Here is a 22,082-nt window from a genome sequence, read left to right as displayed (position 1 = left end):
ATCTAAACAGTAATTTAAGGGAAAGGAAGCACACAGTCGCTGCTATCTATTTGTGTCCTTACGACCTTTTGCAAACACCTCGTATTTATTTTGTTCCGTGTTTGTGCGAGTGGATGAAATGTGAAATAGCGGCTCGGTGATGTTTCTCGTGTCTGTGGATAGTTCACAGGTGGAGCGCAACAAATTAGAGGGCACAGCATTGGACATGGTGGTACAGAAGATGCAGAATGGAGATTGTTGCGAAACGTTATCACTGCTGCAATAGCTTGGGACTCACGCAGATTATTAAACAGTTGCAGATAACTGTTGCCGATTAACATGCACATTGATAGAAATTACAATATTTGGTTCAGCTTAATATAAAGTGATTATAAACAAATAAATTTCAATCATGTATAATATATTTATGTTATTTTTGTTAAATGAAGTATATTTCTTATAGAATAATTTCAAATTAATGATGCTGTTTTAAATTAATGATCTGACTATGCATACGTTCATTTATGCGAAATTGGAAATAGGAGAAAATTTATCTTGACATGACTAAGAATACACTATATATAACGTTAAAAATATCAATGTATTTGTGGTCAAGAGCAATTTGTGTACAAGAAAGTTAAAAGATCAATAACGATCGATCCAAGGACAAACAATCGATTCTATACTGTCGCGAGAAACATTCAAAACTATGTGGAAGGCCAATGCTGTGCCTTCTAATTACTTTCCATCGTTCCGATTACTGACAAGATTTGGAATTTAATAGATCGGTCTTCCATCGACAATGAACATACACAAGCAAACAAAGATTTAGCAGTAATCTTGATGACTGTAAAAAGAAACCGATCGTCAGTTTTCGCCGATACGCGCGGAGGAGGCACATTTGGCAATTTTCAGTTTTTCTCCTATGTTTACTGATATGGAAAGCAAATTCTTGCAGTAGACTGTTTTAATTAATAATTTAATTAGAACAAGTAATCTAAAAACATCTAATAGCTAATATTGAATATTGAACATACCGATATACGTCATAACATAAATAATATCGTCTCGAATTTAATCGTATGTGTAAACAATGTTCCGCAATTACTGAAACTAATAAAACGTGTTGCTCTAAATCAAGTTTAACTGGCGGAAATCTATTTCGTCATAATCTTTATCCTCGGATGAAAGGATTCCTTCTGCAAGGAATGCAGTTGTCACTGCATGACCACGTTTGACTACGATAATAACTACGATATAATATAAGTCGATATACATTCCATGACGCTTTACGAGCTTGACTGAAAGGCTGGTGACAAGTATCTTTATCGCAATTTCTACAGTCAATGGATCACGATCGTATCGAGAAAGAGTAATAAATAGGTATAGTCGCGAGATGCATACTTAGAATAGGTTCCACAATATCCTATTGTTACAATACATCTCAAACAAGTGATTAAAGCTATCGTTCCCATAATACTTTTGTTGTTAAAAGCACGTTAATGATTAAACGTTCATTTACGAAGAACTACATGAGAAATCGACAGTTAAGAGTGTCAGAAAATATATGTCATTAATTAAACCGTTATCAAACTTCAACCTCAAAACAAATCAAACTTTATAAGCTAATCAAACTTTATAATAAATGGGAGAGACATGTACATTCTTCTAACTTTTCCGAATGTTACAAAAATTATATTACGCTACAGTTTGTTACTTTATTCAAACGTTGCTGACAAGTGCCGCCAGTCTCCGAGTAAAAAGGAAGCAGTCGCTCACTGTACTTATGAAGTGAGCACTTTGTCATGTACGCGCCGCACCGAGAGTATTATCGGCTTTATTATTGTCTGTATCCGAGGTCGTACATACATCTATATACTCCTAAAATTACAAAGGTAAAAAGTTACGCACATAGAATCACACGCGAGATAAAAAAGCATCAGCTCATATTACCTCTTCATCACTTGTGTTTCTTTCTTCCGGTTTTCTTCTATTGCTTTCACATGATACCATGCTGTTGCTTCGGAAATGCCAAAGTTCTCTGTAAGCACCGGTGGTGTTTGGTGCGGAGTCGTGTCCGGCAATGCTTCCAATTGGCTTCTAGTTTTACTAACTTGTCTTCCTGTCTCCACTTCTATTGCTTTCACATGATACGATACTGTTGAGCCAGACATTCCAGGCATGTGTACGATCTGTTGTGTTCCGGACGGTCCCGCGTTGTCCAATGCTCCCACTTCGCTGCTATAACTTGTGGTTTTTTCTCCCGGTTCTTTTTTATTACTTTCACATGATTCCATACTGTTGATAGAGAAATGCCAAACCTGTCTACGATGTTCCGTTGCGTTCGGGATGGGTCCGCGTAGTACAATTCTTCCACTTCGCTTCTATAATTTCTAACTTGTAGTTCTTTCTCCCGGTTCTGTTTTCTTTCATTTATTACTTTCCATACTGTTGATAGAGGAATGCCGAGCCCGTCTGCGATCTCCTGTTGCGTTAGGGATGGCTCCTTATCGTACAATTCTTCCACCTTGCTTCTATAATTTCTACTTTGTCTTTCTATCTGCCTGTTCTCTGTTAGTACTTTCAAATGTCTCCATACTGTTCCTTCAGAACATCCAAGCGTGTGTGCGATCTTCCGTTGCGTTCGGGATGGGTCCGCGTAGTACAATTCTTCCACTTCGCTTCTATAATTTCTAACTTGTAGTTCTTTCTCCCGGTTCTTTTTTCTTTCATTTATTACTTTCCATACTGTTGATAGAGGAATGCCGAGCCTGTCTGCGATCTCCTGTTGCGTTAGGGATGGCTCCTTATCGTACAATTCTTCCACCTTGCTTCTATAATTTCTACTTTGTCTTTCTATCTGCCTGTTCTCTGTTAGTACTTTCAAATGTCTCCATACTGTTCCTTCAGAACATCCAAGCGTGTGTGCGATCTTCCGTTGCGTTCGGGATGGGTCCGCGTAGTACAATTCTTCCACTTCGCTTCTATAATTTCTAACTTGTAGTTCTTTCTCCCGGTTCTTTTTTCTTTCATTTATTACTTTCCATACTGTTGATAGAGGAATGCCGAGCCTGTCTGCGATCTCCTGTTGCGTTAGGGATGGCTCCTTATCGTACAATTCTTCCACCTTGCTTCTATAATTTCTACTTTGTCTTTCTATCTGCCTGTTCTCTGTTAGTACTTTCAAATGTCTCCATACTGTTCCTTCAGAACATCCAAGCGTGTGTGCGATCTTCCGTTGCGTTCGGGATGGGTCCGCGTAGTACAATTCTTCCACTTCGCTTCTATAATTTCTAACTTGTAGTTCTTTCTCCCGGTTCTTTTTTCTTTCATTTATTACTTTCCATACTGTTGATAGAGGAATGCCGAGCCTGTCTGCGATCTCCTGTTGCGTTAGGGATGGCTCCTTATCGTACAATTCTTCCACCTTGCTTCTATAATTTCTACTTTGTCTTTCTATCTGCCTGTTCTCTGTTAGTACTTTCAAATGTCTCCATACTGTTCCTTCAGAACATCCAAGCGTGTGTGCGATCTTCCGTTGCGTTCGGGATGGGTCCGCGTAGTACAATTCTTCCACTTCGCTTCTATAATTTCTAACTTGTAGTTCTTTCTCCCGGTTCTGTTTTCTTTCATTTATTACTTTCCATACTGTTGATAGAGGAATGCCGAGCCCGTCTGCGATCTCCTGTTGCGTTAGGGATGGCTCCTTATCGTACAATTCTTCCACCTTGCTTCTATAATTTCTACTTTGTCTTTCTATCCGCCTGTTCTCTGTTAGTACTTTCAAATGTCTCCATACTGTTCCTTCAGAACATCCAAGCGTGTGTGCGATCTTCCGTTGCGTTCGGGATGGGTCCGCGTAGTACAATTCTTCCACTTCGCTTCTATAATTTCTAACTTGTAGTTCTTTCTCCCGGTTCTGTTTTCTTTCATTTATTACTTTCCATACTGTTGATAGAGGAATGCCAAGCCCGTCTGCGATCTCCTGTTGCGTTAGGGATGGCTCCTTATCGTACAATTCTTCCACCTTGCTTCTATAATTTCTACTTTGTCTTTCTATCTGCCTGTTCTCTGTTAGTACTTTCAAATGTCTCCATACTGTTCCTTCAGAACATCCAAGCGTGTGTGCGATCTTCCGTTGCGTTCGGGATGGGTCCGCGTAGTACAATTCTTCCACTTCGCTTCTATAATTTCTAACTTGTAGTTCTTTCTCCCGGTTCTTTTTTCTTTCATTTATTACTTTCCATACTGTTGATAGAGGAATGCCGAGCCTGTCTGCGATCTCCTGTTGCGTTAGGGATGGCTCCTTATCGTACAATTCTTCCACCTTGCTTCTATAATTTCTACTTTGTCTTTCTATCTGCCTGTTCTCTGTTAGTACTTTCAAATGTCTCCATACTGTTCCTTCAGAACATCCAAGCGTGTGTGCGATCTTCCGTTGCGTTCGGGATGGGTCCGCGTAGTACAATTCTTCCACTTCGCTTCTATAATTTCTAACTTGTAGTTCTTTCTCCCGGTTCTGTTTTCTTTCATTTATTACTTTCCATACTGTTGATAGAGGAATGCCAAGCCTGTCTGCGATCTCCTGTTGCGTTAGGGATGGCTCCTTATCGTACAATTCTTCCACCTTGCTTCTATAATTTCTACTTTGTCTTTCTATCCGCCTGTTCTCTGTTAGTACTTTCAAATGTCTCCATACTGTTCCTTCAGAACATCCAAGCGTGTGTGCGATCTTCCGTTGTGATTGGGATGGGTCCTTGTCGTACAATTCTTCCACTTCGCTTCTATAATTTCTTATACTTTGTCTTTCTATCTGCCCGTTCTCTGTTAGTGCTTTCAAATATTTCGATACTGTTGATTTAGAAAGTCCAAGCATGTCTGCGATCTTCCGTCTTGATTGGCATAGGTCCTCGTTGTACAATACTTCCACTTCGCTGCTAGTTGCATTCGGTGACTTACAATCATTATAATCACCTGACTTAAACTTTTGAAACCACATTTTACAGATACTAAGGGGCAGTATATTCCTTCTATACTCCTCACAAATCAGACTTGTAGTATCTTCAGCACTCTGTTTTCGCTTATAGTAATGCGAAATGCGTTCGCGAATCCTACTTCTATTTAAATTGCACTGGGACATCTTCAATCGTGTTAAAAGTGGCACTGTATTCGGAATTGTCAAGCATCGACCGGGTATGATCGAGTACTGCCAACACTTCAAATCTAAACAGTAGTTTAAAGGAAAGGAATTCCGCAGTTGCCATCTATTTGTGTCCTTACGACCTTTTGCAAATACCTCGTATTTATTTTGATCGATGTTTGTGTGAGTGGATGAAATGTGAAATAACGGCTTGCTGATGTTTCTCGTGTGCTCGCTATGCGAGGATAATACGCGATAATCGACCACTCCAATCCAACACAGAATCCGGCTTCATTCGAGGCTGATCGTGAGTGCAACTTCTGTTTTATACGGCAAATGTACTCCTCCAACCGCAACATCGTTTTTCTGCTTGCTGAAGCTCCACAAACATTATTTGATTGTAATTTTGGATAAATGGTAGCTTGATCTACGTAAAAATCTTTGTACGCCTTCTGTCGAGCCAAATAATTATTTTAAGGTATTTTTTATTTATTCATTAGCTAATTCTATTACTATCTCATTATTCTTAAGATAATCTTCATGTAAGAACAAATCAGGTATATCCGTAATACAGTCCCTGGCCAAATTAATAGACGCTCCTTGAGATTCTTACAATTTTCGATTTATTTGCCTTTTCACATGAAACTTCTTAAAATTATTTATAATTATTCTCACATTGTTCAATAATTCTCTGTTTATAAAATAAACTTTCCCATATTAATCGATGTCACATCACTACAGTGCTTAAACGATTCAAAACACGAGCGCAGTGCGCAGCGAGTGCGGAGGCGGAATTAAAGTTTGTATAGTTATTTGTGTTTTCTTCTCTAATTTACATATTTATCTCATAAATAGGGGTGGCTTTTTGTTTCTTAAAATAATGGGAAAGTTATAGACTTGTCACCTTGTAAGAAAGCACAGATAAAGGCGCTAATTGACACAAAAGATTATTCGAATCGAGAAATTTCAAGATGATTGAAAGTGTCGGAAGCGAGTATAGGCGAATTAAAGCAAGAATTGACTTGAGGAGAAGATTTGAACTTAAAGAATTGATTGTAAGAAAAAAAGCAGGTGCGTCTAATAATTTGGCCAGGGACTGTATATTCATGAACTATAGATTTTCAGTACCTGCAGTGAACGGGACGTAGGGTATATATATGTATACATCTTGATTGCCATGCGTCAAGCGTATCCGTGGTAACAAAGAATGCGTGGTGCAACATTTATCATCCGTGATTAAAGTGACAGTAGTTAGTAATAGCTAATAAAATAAAGCAAACAAAATGTATCGAACAAGCCATGGATAAAGTTATCTTTTCGAAAGAACAATCGCACATGTAATTCAGTGATATAATAATTATCTAATAGTCATACATACAATTTTCACAAAATTTTTAAACTTCCATGAAAGCTACTTTTCTACGGCCAGTGTATAATTATAATCTCTATACACGATTTATATTAATAATTAATAATAATGTTTACTGCCCAGCGCAATTTCGTGAAGGTGATGTGTAATATACCGATTTATTAAATAAAATCTCAAATGTATTCAGAACGAGATGCATAATTAAATTAAATATTATAGATAGTAAAAATACGCAAATGTTTTGCGAAAAGAAATTATTATAATTCAAATAGGGAATAAAGGAAAATTTTTTTTAGGTGCTAGCTGAATGAAGAAAAGGCAATTATTGCAACAGAATCAACGCGCCAACACATGGATGTTAATTATAGAGCAAACATTGCAAAGTGGCTGCCGCTTTCTGATGGTGCCCTCGATAAATGGTTTGTGGACGCTTCCCTTTTGGATGAGAAAATGGGTAAAATCACGGGATGCGTAGCTTTAATCATCGACGACCTCATGGAGGCTCGATCTTGTGAGCTAGAGGTCTGAGGATTTTATTTATTTAAAAATAGATAGGTTCATTTATCAATAAAAACGTATAAAATGAAATATATTAAAATGATGCTTGCAACTAGTTGCTTTACGAGCTTCACAGATGTTCGAGGAAGTGATAGACAGCTTGGAGGAATTAATAGTGAATTACAAGTCGGCATGCAGCCTGGGAGAGCTGAGCAGTCACCCGATATATAAATATAAAATACATCATTTATCGACGATATTAAAGCATAAACTCAACGTGGTCGCAAAGTTTACGCGGGATCTGATTACTGGTATCGTTGATTGCAAAACTGAAGAGAATATCAGAATAGTATTTAGGTACAGCTGAAATACACTATCATACAGCTATCGTTGTTATAACTATGGCCTCCATTTTAATTTTTATTCTTACGTAATCCAAAAAATATCAGTCAGAATTAAAATGGGATACATAAATCTCTGCAAATATATCAGATGGTAATAATATAATAAGTAATTTCCAGATTAGTAAATGCTTACAACAACATGCTCGATACAAATCAGAATGTGTCGGACTCGTCTGTAAATGTCTTTTACAACGATTGCCCGTCCATGTTGGAACCGTTGAAGAAAATGTCCATAACTAAAGTATTGCAGGCGAGTGTTTAATTCAGACATACACGCGCGCACGCACACACATTGAGTAATATATAACTAGCATTAAATAAATAACACACATTATTATCACAATAGTTTTCTTTATAACTTATAACTTTGTGTAGAGAAAAAGGGAAAGTTGTAAAACGTAATAATTTTAGATATTAGCGAAGAATAGAGCGGAAGAATCTTGCCACGAACTTATCGATTGTCTTCTAGCGAATTATGAACCTCGCGAGAAAGTTAAGTCTACATCTGCAACGAATGACGTAGATGTTTCGGAAAACTCTAGCATGGAAATTTATCGGTACGTTCACGATCCATAATTGCATTTTAATATAAAGGTATTACAAATAAGCTGGAATCTAGCTATATAAATGCACCATAAATATTGGGTCAGTTAAAAAGTGTTAAGTTTAATTACTTAAATTTCAGTGCTCTTACGAGGCATTTAACTCCACCGGTCATGAGTGCGACGTCTACATCTGAAATGGAGGTATCCAACATCGAAAGCATGCAAGTCCTTGTAAATACACAGAATGAACAAGTCCTGAGACTTTTAAACGTGGTACAGGAGATCTCACCACAATTGCTTGGCGCAGATGCCTTGAAGACTAGCAAAGGTGTGTCCTGAAAAAGTTTGAAAGCTATTTTAGCATTTAAAATTTATTAAAGTATACTTTCTCATAAATTAAATGCTAAAATAGCTGTAAAATTATATTATTTAATATTAATATTTATCAGGTGAGACGAGATTGCGAGGTACCGCGATAAAGAAAGTGAAGAATTACTATCAGGAAGTCGCGTGGGGTGCCCTGTCAGGTATTTTAGATCACGTGATACTGTGGTGGTGCCGAGAGGCTCTTGCGACTCACCACAGTCACGGCGCTCAGCATCTTAAGGACTGGTTACGACAATTCATCCAGGGAAATGAAAGTAAGGAGTTCTGACATTTAAGAACATTTTTTTCGAATTTTCGATAATCTCTTCCCCATGAGAGACATCATTCTCCGTTACTTATATCTTCAATTTCAGTCCCGCCCACGGTTAGACCAGCGTTGCAGAATTTATGCGATGCACTAGGCTGCCATACGACCATCGTCGCTTGGGATCAATTGTTCAGATTAGCTTATACCTCGGCTTTCGAATGTTGCTCGAAACCATCATCCACGGAGGTTGCTACGAGAGAACAATAAAAATCTGTATTCATATAAAATCAACTTCAGAAAAATATATTTAGTAGAATGTACTGATAAACGTTTAAATGCAAAATCTGGGCAAAATTTAAATTTAAATTTAGAAAAAATGTATAGAAAAAAGATAATATTTTTTACGTACAGCAGACAAGAGAAAATTGGATGATAATAAGTAGTTGGCATTTTTTACTCGCGCAGGGAACTGGTACGGGTCAAATGTTCGTCGAGTTGTTCCAACTTCTGGTTACTCTCAGCAATGAATGCGAGATTGGCGGCGAATGGGTAATAGGGGCACCCTTGATTGAGTTGCCGCTCTCGGAGCAGATCGTCGTGTTGCACAGAATGGATCATTCGGTACACACAGCAAGATTGTGGGCTATCCAGGAAGCAAAAACTATAGCCCATACTTGGGACTTGGATGTGTTCTTTCTTCTGGTCAAAGGCGATATAACAAACTGCTTGGAGGAGTTGTCTTATCTAAAGGTGCTTTTCCGACTCTTAATAAAATTTCTTATAGTGCGATGCGTCGAAGATACGCATCGATGTATTTTGTCGCGTCGCGTGTCTTATCATTTATCAATTTTAGCTCGCCGATCATACAACCGCATTGTCGGCAAATTCCGTTAACGTTCAAGTGTACGTATGCACGAAGATGAGAGCAAAAATTGTTTCTGAAGTCAAGGCAAACATTGACTTGCTTCAGGTACAGTAAATTTTTTTCTTCTAAAAAAACTATACAGGTAATTTTATTTTTTTTTTCGCCTCTGCAGAAATGTCCTGCTAAATGTATTGATACGCTTGCCAAGATCTGTCGCGTAATCAGCCTCGCAAATTTACATATGTGCTTTCCACAATCGAATTATTGGAGAAGAAATAGCAACATACCACCAGTAGTAGCCAGTCTTTACGTGGAAACTTATTTTGGTATATTTCTTTTTTTATTATAATATATATATAATAAATAGGAGACTTATTTATATGAATATTTATATATATGTATACATATTGCAGAAAAGGTATTACTGCCAGTTCTGGAAGTGATAGAAGATCCCGAAACGTCCAACATGATTTTACGAATAATGTGCGAAGCATGGCTGGATTATATTTATTTGCACCGCATTAAGTTTAGGTAAAGTTTTCGTTTGCATAATTTGTAATACTGCATTTACTTGTGAAGTGATGTATTAGGAGTGTGATTTAGTTTTGAGGGTTTTGCAACAGATGGCCGTAGTGTCAGTTTGTTCCAATAGCTGTTTCCGATAACTGTTGTTTCTTACAGTCTTGACATTATTCATGACATTTAGTAGCATTATAGCAATAACAGTCGTGTTTATATCATCGTAAAAATCCGAAAGAGCATTTTCGACATGCGTTGCTTTTGTTTTTTAATCAAAAGAAAACTGCGGCTGACGGTTATAGAATTCTTGTGGAAACTTATGGTGATTCTGCCCCATCAATTAAGACGTGTGAATACTGGTTTAGACGCTTTAAAAGTGGTCATACTCATGTGAAGGACAAAGAACGCTCGGAACAACCAAGAAAGCTTGAAAATGCAGATTTCCAAGCATTATTGCACGAAAATCCAACAGAATCCACTTCAGAACTTGCCAGAGCATTAAATGTTGATCGTACAACAGTTACCAAACATTTACATGAAATGGGAAAAATTCAGAAAGAAGGGAAATGGGTTCGACATGAATTATCGGAAAGTGCTATTTGAACATTTGCATTTCGTTGATCGCCAGGCAAAAAAAGAAGAGTCCTTTGTCTCGGATTGTTACTGGGGATGAAAAGTGGATCTGTTTTGATAATCCGAAACGCAGAAAATCATGGGTGGATCCAGGCGAACCATCAACATCCACTCCGAGACGCAATATTGACGGTTCAAAAGTAATGCTCCGTATTTGGTGGGATAGTGTACTATGAGCTGTTAAATCCGCATGAGACTGTCACGGCTGATCGTTATCGACACCAATTGTACAAGTTGAAGCAAGCATTGGACGAAAAACGACCACCAATTGCGAGTAAAGGACGGAAAGTGATTCTTCTTCGTGACAACGCTCGACCTGACGTTGCGTTATCAGTGAAAGAAACACTATTAGAGCTTGAATGGCAAGTCTTACCGCACCCCGCGTATTCTCCATGCGATTATTATTTGTTCCGGTCGATGCAACACGCTTTAGAGGATACACACTTTCATAATTTGGAAGAAGTGCGAAAATTCGTCGACGAATGGATCGACTGAAAAGAAGAGTGATTTTATCGTGGTGGAATCGATCTCTTGCCAGAAAGATGGGAAAAAGTTATAGAAAACGAAGGAAAATATTTTGATGAAGGTATTCATTCATTATCATATTTAAATACATGCGTTTTTGAGCAAAAAAACCCTCAAAACTAAATCACACCCCTAATAAAAACAATATAAAGGAGTACTCGCATTCTCCGGTTTTCAAAATTAATGATATAATGTAAAGTTTAAATGGCTCTTTGTTATATTGTACATTAAAATAAATTTCTAGCGAGTACGGTGCGCAACAGCTGTTGACGGATTTCGCATACGTATTAACATGGGTCACGGACTGTCCAATCATCTCGCAAAACGTCAGAAATCACTTGTTGAAAAACGAAGTTCTACGTCGTTGCGAGGGTGTCGGTCAGCTTCTATTGAGACATCCGGGCGAAGCTATCGCTATGCGCAAGCGATTGGGTAATTGCGCGCAGATTCCAAAATTTATTTGCAATATTAATGTTGAAAAATTAAGTTTTGAAGAGAATTTCTGACTTTTATCATGAAAGATTTGATTGTAAATTATGTTATCGTGCTTTTTAGATATTTCTTTGTTTAATACAATAGAGAAGCTTACAGCAACGTTGATGTAATATTGCTGTAAGTTTTTGTGCTGTAGGATTGTTGTGAGAGGATTCGCAACTTTTTCAATGACAATAATTTAAGCTTGTAATTTTTTCTAAAAAAATGATTTCGTTTCTGGTTTTCAGCTCGAAGAACGAACGAACGCGGATCGCCCGAGTCTCCGGGTCTAGAACGTATGCCAGCAGAAATGTACGTTCCAAATCAGAAACAATGGCTAGAGTTACGCGCTCCTAAGCGATATAACTTTTGCTGTATGGAATAAATGATAGAGATTGTCAAACTAAACTCTTCTTGTGATTATTGCAGTCGTACTCCCGAACAACTTTAGCACTAATTGCGAATAACTTATTGCATAAAAATATTTTCCCTTGGCGTATTATATTGGATCGTAACATAAGCTTCCTAGCTCATACATAGACTAGAACATAAATTTATTAAATGATTTAATAAATTAGCTAAAAAACTGAGAAACTTGTAATGTGTAATTCGAGGAACTTACACTACAGATGCCACAAATAAAATATTGATTTTGATATTAATAAACAAAATTTACAGTATCAGGCATGAATGTATACTTACGCAAAATGTGTGCATTAATAGCAAGTTCATATTCTCAAGAAGCCCGGGAAATGACGGAAACCCTTCCATGATCCGACGACATATTATGTTACATAGGTACAAGATGTGGCAACAAAATCAGCGCAACAGCTATACATCGACCGTCATTCCTAGCAGTCAAACATTGGTGTTCATTGTGAATGTACGGTGTTGCAGTGATTAAATTCAATCTTGATAGAAAGTTGAAATAATGTACGTTCTGCTATAATTTTAAGTACACATATATATGAGCACATAAATATATTTTTATAAATCAGATGATCTATTGCTTGTTTGTAAGTTGAGGTGTTACCTTTCGTCCGAGTTGGTACTACTACGCTGTACCGCAAAATAAAAATGTAGCGAGACGACTCATGTTTCATTCTCGACTGTCGATTCTCGAGTCATGTTATACAACCGGTTCAGTTGCTCAGTTGCGAGTGTGCGGATAAACCAAACTTAATTTCCAAAGGCAGAAACTGTTATCAAATCTTTATACACGGGCAGAAAAGTTTCGCTGTTTCATCGCGATGTCGATGAAAAGGATGTCTATATCATACTTAATGCGCGCCTAAAATCGTGTAGATGATGCGGCAAATCGTGAAAAGAGCAGAATAAATTGCCAAGTAAAAAATATTCTTGAAAAACTTCATCTATTAATCGTTGAAGGCAAACTATCTTGTCGTCTATATTCTTCCTCGAGTACATCTCTGCGCGTCAAAAATGCATGGTATTACGGAGAGGACGCCTTTAGCTAGACGTACGGATTCCCCCGACTACGTCGAATTCGCCAGTCTCTTGAGAACTCGAAGAACGCGATTGCGACAGTTCCAATGCTGCATTTGCGGTATTCTGATGTAAGTGTTTATTAATTAGAAAAATTACAATGATTGAACGATACCGATTAATTTGCGATTTATTTTGCAGAGTGGTCTTCACCTTGGCTGTAGTGATATTCATCAGTTACTCCATGAGTCATCCTATCTCAATCGATCCCGCGATCGATAATGCAACACTTTCTGGAAATTTAGGTGACGGTCTAAGACTAGGATTCGCACCTGGTTCTGCCTCGCATGCGTCCTTCAGTAGCACCGTTAGTGCTACGTCCGAACCCGGCTCCGTTCTGGTATCCAATATCGTCGACACTTTGATGAAAAATATTAGTCGGCAGGAGTATATGCAAGGATTACGAGCTGGCGAACAGGCGATGAAAAGACGCCTGCTAGCAGATAAGATCGTTGCAAAGACTCCACTGCCGTCTCCATCCCCAGAATCCAGGCACCGATATGTGGTGAGCACGAGTCCTAACGTTAGTGTTCTTGCCTTAGCAGCCGTAGGTGAGATCGCGGCGACGAGGATGATCGAGAATATGAGGTGAGTGGATCCTACTTTATTCCATACGCAAATGTATAAAAATTAAATTTAAATTATTAGGGGTGTGATTTAGTTTTGAGGGTTTTTTTGCTCAAAAACGCATGTATTTAAATATGATAATGAATGAATACCTTCATCAAAATATTTTCCTTCGTTTTCTATAACTTTTTCCCATCTTTCTGGCAAGAGATCGATTCCACCACGATAAAATCACTCTTCTTTTCAGTCGATCCATTCGTCGACGAATTTTCGCACTTCTTCCAAATTATGAAAGTGTGTATCCTCTAAAGCGTGTTGCATCGACCGGAACAAATAATAATCGCATGGAGAATACGCGGGGTGCGGTAAGACTTGCCATTCAAGCTCTAATAGTGTTTCTTTCACTGATAACGCAACGTCAGGTCGAGCGTTGTCACGAAGAAGAATCACTTTCCGTCCTTTACTCGCAATTGGTGGTCGTTTTTCGTCCAATGCTTGCTTCAACTTGTACAATTGGTGTCGATAACGATCAGCCGTGACAGTCTCATGCGGATTTAACAGCTCATAGTACACTATCCCACCAAATACGGAGCATTACTTTTGAACCGTCAATATTGCGTCTCGGAGTGGATGTTGATGGTTCGCCTGGATCCACCCATGATTTTCTGCGTTTCGGATTATCAAAACAGATCCACTTTTCATCCCCAGTAACAATCCGAGACAAAGGACTCTTCTTTTTTTGCCTGGCGATCAACGAAATGCAAATGTTCAAATAGCACTTTCCGATAATTCATGTCGAACCCATTTCCCTTCTTTCTGAATTTTTCCCATTTCATGTAAATGTTTGGTAACTGTTGTACGATCAACATTTAATGCTCTGGCAAGTTCTGAAGTGGATTCTGTTGGATTTTCGTGCAATAATGCTTGGAAATCTGCATTTTCAAGCTTTCTTGGTTGTTCCGAGCGTTCTTTGTCCTTCACATGAGTATGACCACTTTTAAAGCGTCTAAACCAGTATTCACACGTCTTAATTGATGGGGCAGAATCACCATAAGTTTCCACAAGAATTCTATAACCGTCAGCCGCAGTTTTCTTTTGATTAAAAAACAAAAGCAACGCATGTCGAAAATGCTCTTTCGGATTTTTACGATGATATAAACACGACTGTTATTGCTATAATGCTACTAAATGTCATGGATAATGTCAACACCGTAAGAAACAACAGTTATCGGAAACAGCTATTGGAACAAACTGACACTACGGCCATCTGTTGCAAAACCCTCAAAACTAAATCACACTCCTAATAAAAAGATTTAAATTATTAAATTGCAAGAATTATTGAAGATTAAACATGACGGTCTTAAATATAATATAAAGTTTTACAGTCGTACGTTTGTTCAAGGTCTGCCAACGACGAACCATCGGCGATCAACTCGTTCTTCGACAGCGGCTGGGTACCAAAAGGCGTGTGCAAACAATATATCGATCACATCACATGTAATCTCGATAAATACCGAACCATCGACGGTAGCTGTAACCGACCAAGAGGATGGGGCTCCAGCATGATGCCCTTCAGAAGAGTCTCGCTACCTGATTACGCCGATGGTATCGAATCGCCTCGAAAGGCACGGTCGGGACGGGAGTTGCCCTCGGCTAGAAAGGTCAGTCTAACAGTGCACAATCCTTCAGCCAGCACCGATCCATCCTTCACGGTAATGTTGGCTGTATTCGGCCAATTCTTGGATCACGACATCACCGCTACCGCGCTCAGTCAGGGTGTTAACGGGAGCTCCATAGCTTGTTGCCCTCCGTCAGAAGAACATCCCGAGTGCTTCCCCGTGCAAGTGGGGGTTGGCGATCCCGTGTATGATTTAACCGGCCGTACGTGCATGGATTTCGTGCGGTCCGCACCAGCTCCGCAGTGCAAGCTCGGACCTAGGGAGCAGCTTAATCAAGTAATCGCAAATATTAGAATTTAAAAAATAAATACGGATTGCAAAAAATTAACATTTTACAGAAACAATATGTTGCATTCAGGTCAGTGCCTTCATCGACGGCTCGGCCATTTACGGTCCCGATACCGAGATCGCCCGCGATTTGCGTGAGTTCACCGGCGGTCGCTTGAAGATGCAGCTCACTCCGGATAACAGAACTCTGCTGCCGGCGAGCAGGGACCTCGACGACGGCTGCAATCGAGAAATTGAGCAACGTCGAGGCCGCTACTGCTTCGCCGCGGGCGATGCCAGGGCGAATGAAAACCTGCACCTGACTACGATGCATCTCCTCTGGGCACGACAGCATAACAGGATCGCGAGGGAATTGGCCAGGATCAACCCCGGCTGGAACGACGAGACTCTTTATCAGGAAACACGACGCATTGTCGGCGCTCAGCTGCAACACATCACCTATCGCGAGTTTCTGCCAATCGTCCTGGGCGACGAGAAGATGAAGGAGTACAATCTGACGCCCCTCGGTTCAGGCTACAGGAAGCGAATGCACGATCCAGACGATCTGCAGGATGATCCAACGATAGCCAATCATTTCGCCGCCGCGGCATTCCGTTTCGCTCACACTCTACTACCGGGTCTGATGAAGATCACCGACGCTGAGAAGGGCACGTCGTCGTACGTGGAGTTGCACAAGATGCTCTTCAACCCGTACAGTCTCTATGCTGAAGGCGGTGTCACACGTTCAGTGAACTCGGCCACGACCAATGCCATCCAGAAGTACTCTACGCACGTCACCTCACAGTTGACTAATCATCTCTTCGAGGATCCTATAGTCAACGATACTTCCACGGTGCCTTGCGGCCTGGACTTGGTGTCGTTAAACATCCAACGAGGACGAGATCATGGATTACCGGGTTACACCGCGTGGCGGGAATACTGCGGACTGGGAAAAGCGAAAACGTTCAATGATCTCGCGGGACACTTGGATCCTCAGGCCCTAAAACAGATATCGACGCTCTACGAGTCTGTTGAGGATGTAGATTTGTACACTGGTGCCTTGGCGGAGATACCGAGGTTGAACAACTTGATCGGGCCCACGTTCGCGAGCTTGATTGCCGATCAGTTCGCGCGTCTGCGGAATGGAGACCGCTTCTGGTATGAGTCCGCCGAACAACCGTATCCCTTCGCAGAAGGTACAATAAATTATTTAACTCGCTTTGCACGCACATTTGAGATAAAATAAGCATTCTGGACTTACTGCATTTTGTAGCGACGAAATATGTTTTTTTATTCAATGATTCCCCAGGCAGCACACATTGGTTTCAAAACCGTTTCATAAACGTTTTGCCGTAACGTTTCATAACCATTTTATTGAAACGTTTATTTAGGAGAAAAATGTCCAACGAAAAAACGTTAGGAGAAACGTTTCTTTTTCGGCAAAAAAACCTTTCAGAAACCATCAGAAAAATATTTATCAATTCTATATATCAGTGCCTCAAAGATAGACAGAGTTAAGTCACATTTTTGTAAAAAACTACATTTTTATATTTTATGAATTACTCTCTAAATTTCGTGTAGTGGAATCTTACTCTTTTGAAATATCACTTCAAGTAATAGTGATCTCAAAAGTTTCAAAAGAAAAGAAGAAGAAAAGAGTATTGGATCGGTTTTCCGGATGGTTGTTTATAAGGTGATAACACAAATGTTACTTGCGAGAACGTCACGTCTGGCCTGGCCATCTATCGGTCGCTTAGTGAATCAGAGGTGGGAATCACACACACTTGTGTTGATTTTTGTCTCTTGTTCCATAATCGAGTACATTGAAACGTATGATGTAAAAATAATTAATACTCGCAAAGTAAGTAGAAATTACTATTTTTTCTATATTAATTATATAATTTCAAATCAATTTAATAAAACACATTTTTCGTTTCTGTGGAAACGTGAAAAATACGTTTTTAAAATTGAGGTCTAAAAGCGGTTTCTATTTAAACCGTTTCTTAAATGGTACTTTATGTTTCTTAGACATTAGATACGTCTAAGAAACATATATTAGGCTAACATGTGCTGCCTGGGTCCTTACTTTTTTAAGAACAAATTTATTTTAACAAAGTTAATTACAATTTGCTACATTCTAAATTTTTATCTCGAAATATCGAAATAGTGAGTGGAATAAATAAATGAATGAAGCATATGTTTCCAAAATTGCAGATCAACTGATGGAAATACGCAAAAGTTCACTGGCGAAGTTAATATGCGATTGTTCAGACGGAATCACGCATTCTCAAATGGAAATTATGCGTTCCGTCAGCCCGGACAATCCTTTAGTATCCTGTGAAGACATACCAGGACCGTCCTTTGCATCATGGAGAGAAGACAGTTCATTGTCGTCGTAATTAAACTTTATAAGCAGCTTTATAAGAGTAAAGTTTGTACGTAAGTTTCTTTTATAAATCAATACATTATGCAATAAAACAATTAATACAAACGAATGTTATGTATAACACCGGTTTGCATAGTTATTAATTGTTATTGCAAAATAAATTGATTCATGAGAAAACTTTAGCAAATACATTTTGCGATATTTTGCATATTAATTCTCAAATAAACAGCTCAAAACTATTAATCATAATTTAATCATCTAAATATGCTGAAAAATAGATTAAGGGGGCATATACGTTTGGAGCCCCCCCAAAAAGGCATTTTTCATGAATTTTTTGCAGAGCCAAGACACAAACTATAAAAATGGGACTTGTTGCATAATAAAGTACACCTTTTGTACTTCTTATACAAATTTTATTGAAATAATAGTGTTACAAAATCCCCCCCCCCTTCCACCGCCGTGTAGTTAACCGTGCACGCGATTCGTCATTCCGCGGTTACAATAATATCTCCGTGCCTGTTCATCTGAAACACAAAATTCAAACGGCATCTTAAAGAAGAGTAAATTTCCTTGTCGTTGTCGTATCCGATTTTTAAAATTCGAATTTTCAACAAAATGGCGGACCTTTAAAGTTAGAGTGCCGATTTTCGGCACAAAATTTCAGTTTTGTTTGTTTAAAAAAAAATAGAAAGAATTGGAATTTTAAAAATCCAATACGACAACGACAAGCGATTTTTATAAGCTTTCAATAAAAAAAAAAGGTAGATCGGTTGATTCGTCTTCAAGTTATCATTGTAACCGACTTTAAAAACATGGTTTTGAGAAAAACGCGTTTAAAGTTTTGGAACAAGTTTACTTTATTGCAAAACTAAATTTATTCAACTTACACGTCATCGTCAATTCCTGGGCCATACAGGGAATCCTCCTGCACAAGGTTTGCCTCCATTTGTTGGTTTTTAGCGAGGCGACGGCTTATTCGGGCCTCCCGCATCGCATGCTGTGCTCGGACGTCCTCTTGGATACACCGTTTGCCACCTATTGGGCGGCATTTTTCGCTTGCGCGTAAAACTTTTTCGAAATTTGTTCACTCCCTGTGACTCTCGAGAACTTTTACACCTATTTCATCGTGACATCTACTCCACAAACAACGAGAATCGTCCGTATCACGCAGCCGACGCCAACTAAATGAATAATCGGCTTGAAAACAGCTTAGAGCACTGCTTACAGCGTCATCATCTATTAGAAAATACCTATACTTCAATCTCAAAAGTAAGTTTTATTGTAAAGGGACAAAAGAAACCGTTGCATGAGGGTCCGACCCTTCTACCTGCGCGCCGCTTCAGAAACGGCAGGCGCACGCCTGTGCACTGCCCGACAAAACGCGTTGTAACTTCTTTACTTATTCGAATTTCAAAAAACGGTTTTAGGACAACATTCTTGAAGGTTCAAACTGTCGAAAAATGGAAAGAAAAAAAAATCAATTTTTTGACACCGACAAACGTATATGCCCCCTTAAGAACAAGGATTAGGAGCACTAAAGTAAATAATTAACAAATAATTCTAAAGATAGAAAATAATTGAGGAGAGAATTCATATTTGAATTCATATTTGAAAAGATTTCGATAAATCGATATTTCATAATATATCGATAAATTCGATAGTGCACAAACGGTATTACCATCTTGTGATATTTCATTTTACCAAGCTACGATCGACTGATCGCGCAAATAGAGGACGTAGGGCGCGACATTACCGATATTACGGTTCCAATGTATTTGGACTTTTTTGACGCTCGCGATGTAGCTTGTTCCATTGATTGACAGACTCGTAACAGCGAGGATGGAGGGTGAATTAAGAATTGTAGTGAAATGGAGCGGAAAGGAATACGATATCCTCGATATTCAGGAGGAGGACACTGTTCTCGCCCTAAAGGAGCGCATACACAGGGAAACGGGCGTGCGCCCGGAACGTCAAAAACTGCTAAATCTCAAATTTAAAGGTTATGTTTTAAACTTTACTGTCTTTCATAGAGTTCAATTTTGATAAATCATTGACACAATTTAAAGTTCTTCACTTTAATAGTCACATTAAACTTTAATTGTTTTGATGATATTTAAAAAATTATTATGGAAATTTGTGTGTAATTTTAAAAAAGATTTTCATTCTTCCACGATATCAAGTTCAATCTGAGTGTTAATCTTTTTAGTTTTTCGTACGGACATTTTATATTTTTGAATTAAAATTAAAATCATGTCATGTAAGTATGACTTCTGTAAGGTTTTCAAAAAGGTTTGCGGAAACTTTCATTAGGTAAGGCAGCGCAAGATGACGATATAATCGGCAAGTTAAACTTGAAGCCTGGCTTCAAGTTGATGTTGATGGGCTCGCGTGAGGAGGACATCGCGGAGGCCAGTCAAGCGCCGGAGAATGTACCTGATGTAATTAACGACCTGGATATAGAAGAGGAGGAGGTAGAGATCGAAAAGGCTGAGATCAATCTGCGCAAGATCCAGATACGTATCGATCGTTACGTAATCACCGAACTGAATCCCTTGAGAGACGGTAAGAAACTCCTCGTGCTGGACATAGACTATACTCTGTTCGATCATCGATCAGTGGCGGAGAGTGGAGCGCAGCTGATGCGTCCGTACCTCCATGAATTTCTGACGCGCGCTTATAAGAATTACGACATAGTCATCTGGTCGGCGACCAGTATGAGATGGATCAATGAAAAGATGAAGCTGCTGGGGGTCTCGAATCATCCAAACTACAAGATAGCCTTTCACTTGGACGTCCTCGCCATGATCACCGTTCACACGCCCAAGTACGGTGTGGTCGGTGTGAAGCCGCTGGGCATTATCTGGGGGAAGTACAAGCAGTTCTCCGCGAAGAACACGATAATGTTCGATGACATTAGGAGGAACTTCATAATGAATCCGCAATCGGGATTGAGGATAAAGCCTTTCAAGCACGCTCACACCAGCAGAGTGAAGGACTTCGAACTGCTGAAGTTAGCCAAGTACTTGGAATTTATAGCCGAGGTCGATGACTTTCAAACGCTCAACCACAGGAAGTGGGAGGAGTACAAGCCCAAGAAGAGCGACATCAGTGGCGACGAGTAGGGTCGATATCGCGGTATCGCGAGATGTTGCAATTTTTCTTCCTGACCACTTTGGCGAATCCAACACAAACGGGAACATCGCTCGTCAAAGGGCATGCGAAGTGATTTGAAGACTGCGAACAACGCGACGAACGTGCGAGAGGAAAAAAATGCGTTCACGCGGCTGTTTGAAAATCGCGCGATCGCAAAATGATCAACAAAATTAGAAGACTGTCCTGCACTTTCGAGACGAGAACAACATGGGATTAACTTACTCGCTGCGTCCCTAGTTATTGCAAGATTTCCACTTACGATGGGTGATACTAAACTCTCTCTCTCTCTGAATGCTCCAAGAATACACGCGTATTTTTCACATGTCTCTTTGTATTCGTAATGTATTTATCGGTTGTGTTGTACTATAGAATTATGCGTTATCATATAACTCAGACATACAAGATACACGCATTGCATTTATGTACTCGAGTACGCGAGTACACAAACGCAATATTACGATGTGTTCAAGTAAGTTCCCACGCGCGTGGAAGGCATATATAAATATATATATATTCTGTACATGTTTTGCAAGTGCAGATATATCGTCAAGCTCGAATTGTCACGCGACAGCGCGTAGAACAGTTCAATTTTTTATATCTATGATCGCGCTATGCGGCGATTTCCATGCGGCAACTATTATTAAGACGTAATTTCCAGCCAATAGTTAACGCCCTGCACCAATTATGCAAATCGCAATGTCTAAGTATCCTAAATAAATCACACGGCAGTATTTACTGTGAAAAAGAATTTAGACCTTTTTAAACTTTTTAAACGAGATACTGTCTCCATTTTTCATAAAAATTTGCAGTATTATGAAAGGATGTAAAATATGAGAACATGTACATGGTGATTGGTAATAAAGCTTATTTACCCGGAAATCCGATTTTTACATTTTAGTGTTTCCATTTTTTGTTTTAGGATTCTAGATAACTACTACT

The 22,082-nt window shown here is 39.1% G+C and overlaps 3 protein-coding genes across 3 annotated transcripts; all 3 read left to right on the top strand.

The window, feature by feature from the left end:
• The first annotated feature begins 5,289 nt into the window (after nucleotides 1-5,289).
• On the top strand, nucleotides 5,290-11,993 carry LOC105274800 (coiled-coil domain-containing protein 142). The gene is made up of 14 exons (XM_026971306.1): nucleotides 5,290-6,626; nucleotides 6,785-7,010; nucleotides 7,123-7,343; nucleotides 7,508-7,640; nucleotides 7,802-7,947; nucleotides 8,076-8,263; nucleotides 8,385-8,576; nucleotides 8,676-8,815; nucleotides 9,035-9,319; nucleotides 9,423-9,539; nucleotides 9,607-9,760; nucleotides 9,848-9,965; nucleotides 11,356-11,543; nucleotides 11,834-11,993. The coding sequence occupies exons 2-14, from the start codon at nucleotides 6,840-6,842 to the stop codon at nucleotides 11,968-11,970; spliced, it is 2,190 nt and encodes a 729-aa protein (XP_026827107.1). The 5' UTR covers nucleotides 5,290-6,626; nucleotides 6,785-6,839; the 3' UTR covers nucleotides 11,971-11,993.
• Nucleotides 11,994-12,074: 81 nt separating this feature from the next.
• Nucleotides 12,075-18,220, top strand: LOC105274793 (peroxidase). Its single transcript, XM_020033209.2, has 5 exons — nucleotides 12,075-13,162; nucleotides 13,233-13,679; nucleotides 15,061-15,613; nucleotides 15,696-16,800; nucleotides 17,819-18,220. The coding sequence occupies exons 1-5, from the start codon at nucleotides 13,029-13,031 to the stop codon at nucleotides 18,001-18,003; spliced, it is 2,424 nt and encodes an 807-aa protein (XP_019888768.2). The 5' UTR covers nucleotides 12,075-13,028; the 3' UTR covers nucleotides 18,004-18,220.
• A 1,547-nt stretch (nucleotides 18,221-19,767) lies between these two features.
• On the top strand, nucleotides 19,768-22,022 carry LOC105274775 (ubiquitin-like domain-containing CTD phosphatase 1). Its single transcript, XM_011331182.3, has 2 exons — nucleotides 19,768-19,989; nucleotides 20,301-22,022. The coding sequence occupies exons 1-2, from the start codon at nucleotides 19,830-19,832 to the stop codon at nucleotides 21,110-21,112; spliced, it is 972 nt and encodes a 323-aa protein (XP_011329484.1). The 5' UTR covers nucleotides 19,768-19,829; the 3' UTR covers nucleotides 21,113-22,022.
• Nucleotides 22,023-22,082: the final 60 nt, after the last annotated feature.

The sequence above is a fragment of the Ooceraea biroi genome, chromosome 7 (assembly GCF_003672135.1).
Source record: "Ooceraea biroi isolate clonal line C1 chromosome 7, Obir_v5.4, whole genome shotgun sequence".
Classification (NCBI taxonomy): domain Eukaryota; kingdom Metazoa; phylum Arthropoda; class Insecta; order Hymenoptera; family Formicidae; genus Ooceraea; species Ooceraea biroi.
The sequence above is the reverse complement of the archived record's forward strand: the minus strand, read 5'-3'. Positions and strand labels throughout refer to the sequence as shown.

Bases quoted from the DNA above. Each gene is read 5' to 3' on its own strand.
- LOC105274793 (XM_020033209.2), top strand. From the start codon at position 13,029: ATGCATGGTATTACGGAGAGGACGCCTTTAGCTAGACGTACGGATTCC. The intron at 13,680-15,060 runs GTGAGTGGATCC...CGTTTGTTCAAG, and splicing joins AGGATGATCGAGAATATGAG to GTCTGCCAACGACGAACCAT. The intron at 15,614-15,695 runs GTAATCGCAAAT...TGTTGCATTCAG, and splicing joins CTAGGGAGCAGCTTAATCAA to GTCAGTGCCTTCATCGACGG.
- LOC105274800 (XM_026971306.1), top strand. From the start codon at position 6,840: ATGGATGTTAATTATAGAGCAAACATTGCAAAGTGGCTGCCGCTTTCT. The intron at 9,320-9,422 runs GTGCTTTTCCGA...TATCAATTTTAG, and splicing joins AGGAGTTGTCTTATCTAAAG to CTCGCCGATCATACAACCGC. The intron at 9,540-9,606 runs GTACAGTAAATT...TCGCCTCTGCAG, and splicing joins CAAACATTGACTTGCTTCAG to AAATGTCCTGCTAAATGTAT.
- LOC105274775 (XM_011331182.3), top strand. From the start codon at position 19,830: ATGGAGGGTGAATTAAGAATTGTAGTGAAATGGAGCGGAAAGGAATAC. The intron at 19,990-20,300 runs GTTATGTTTTAA...AACTTTCATTAG, and splicing joins GCTAAATCTCAAATTTAAAG to GTAAGGCAGCGCAAGATGAC.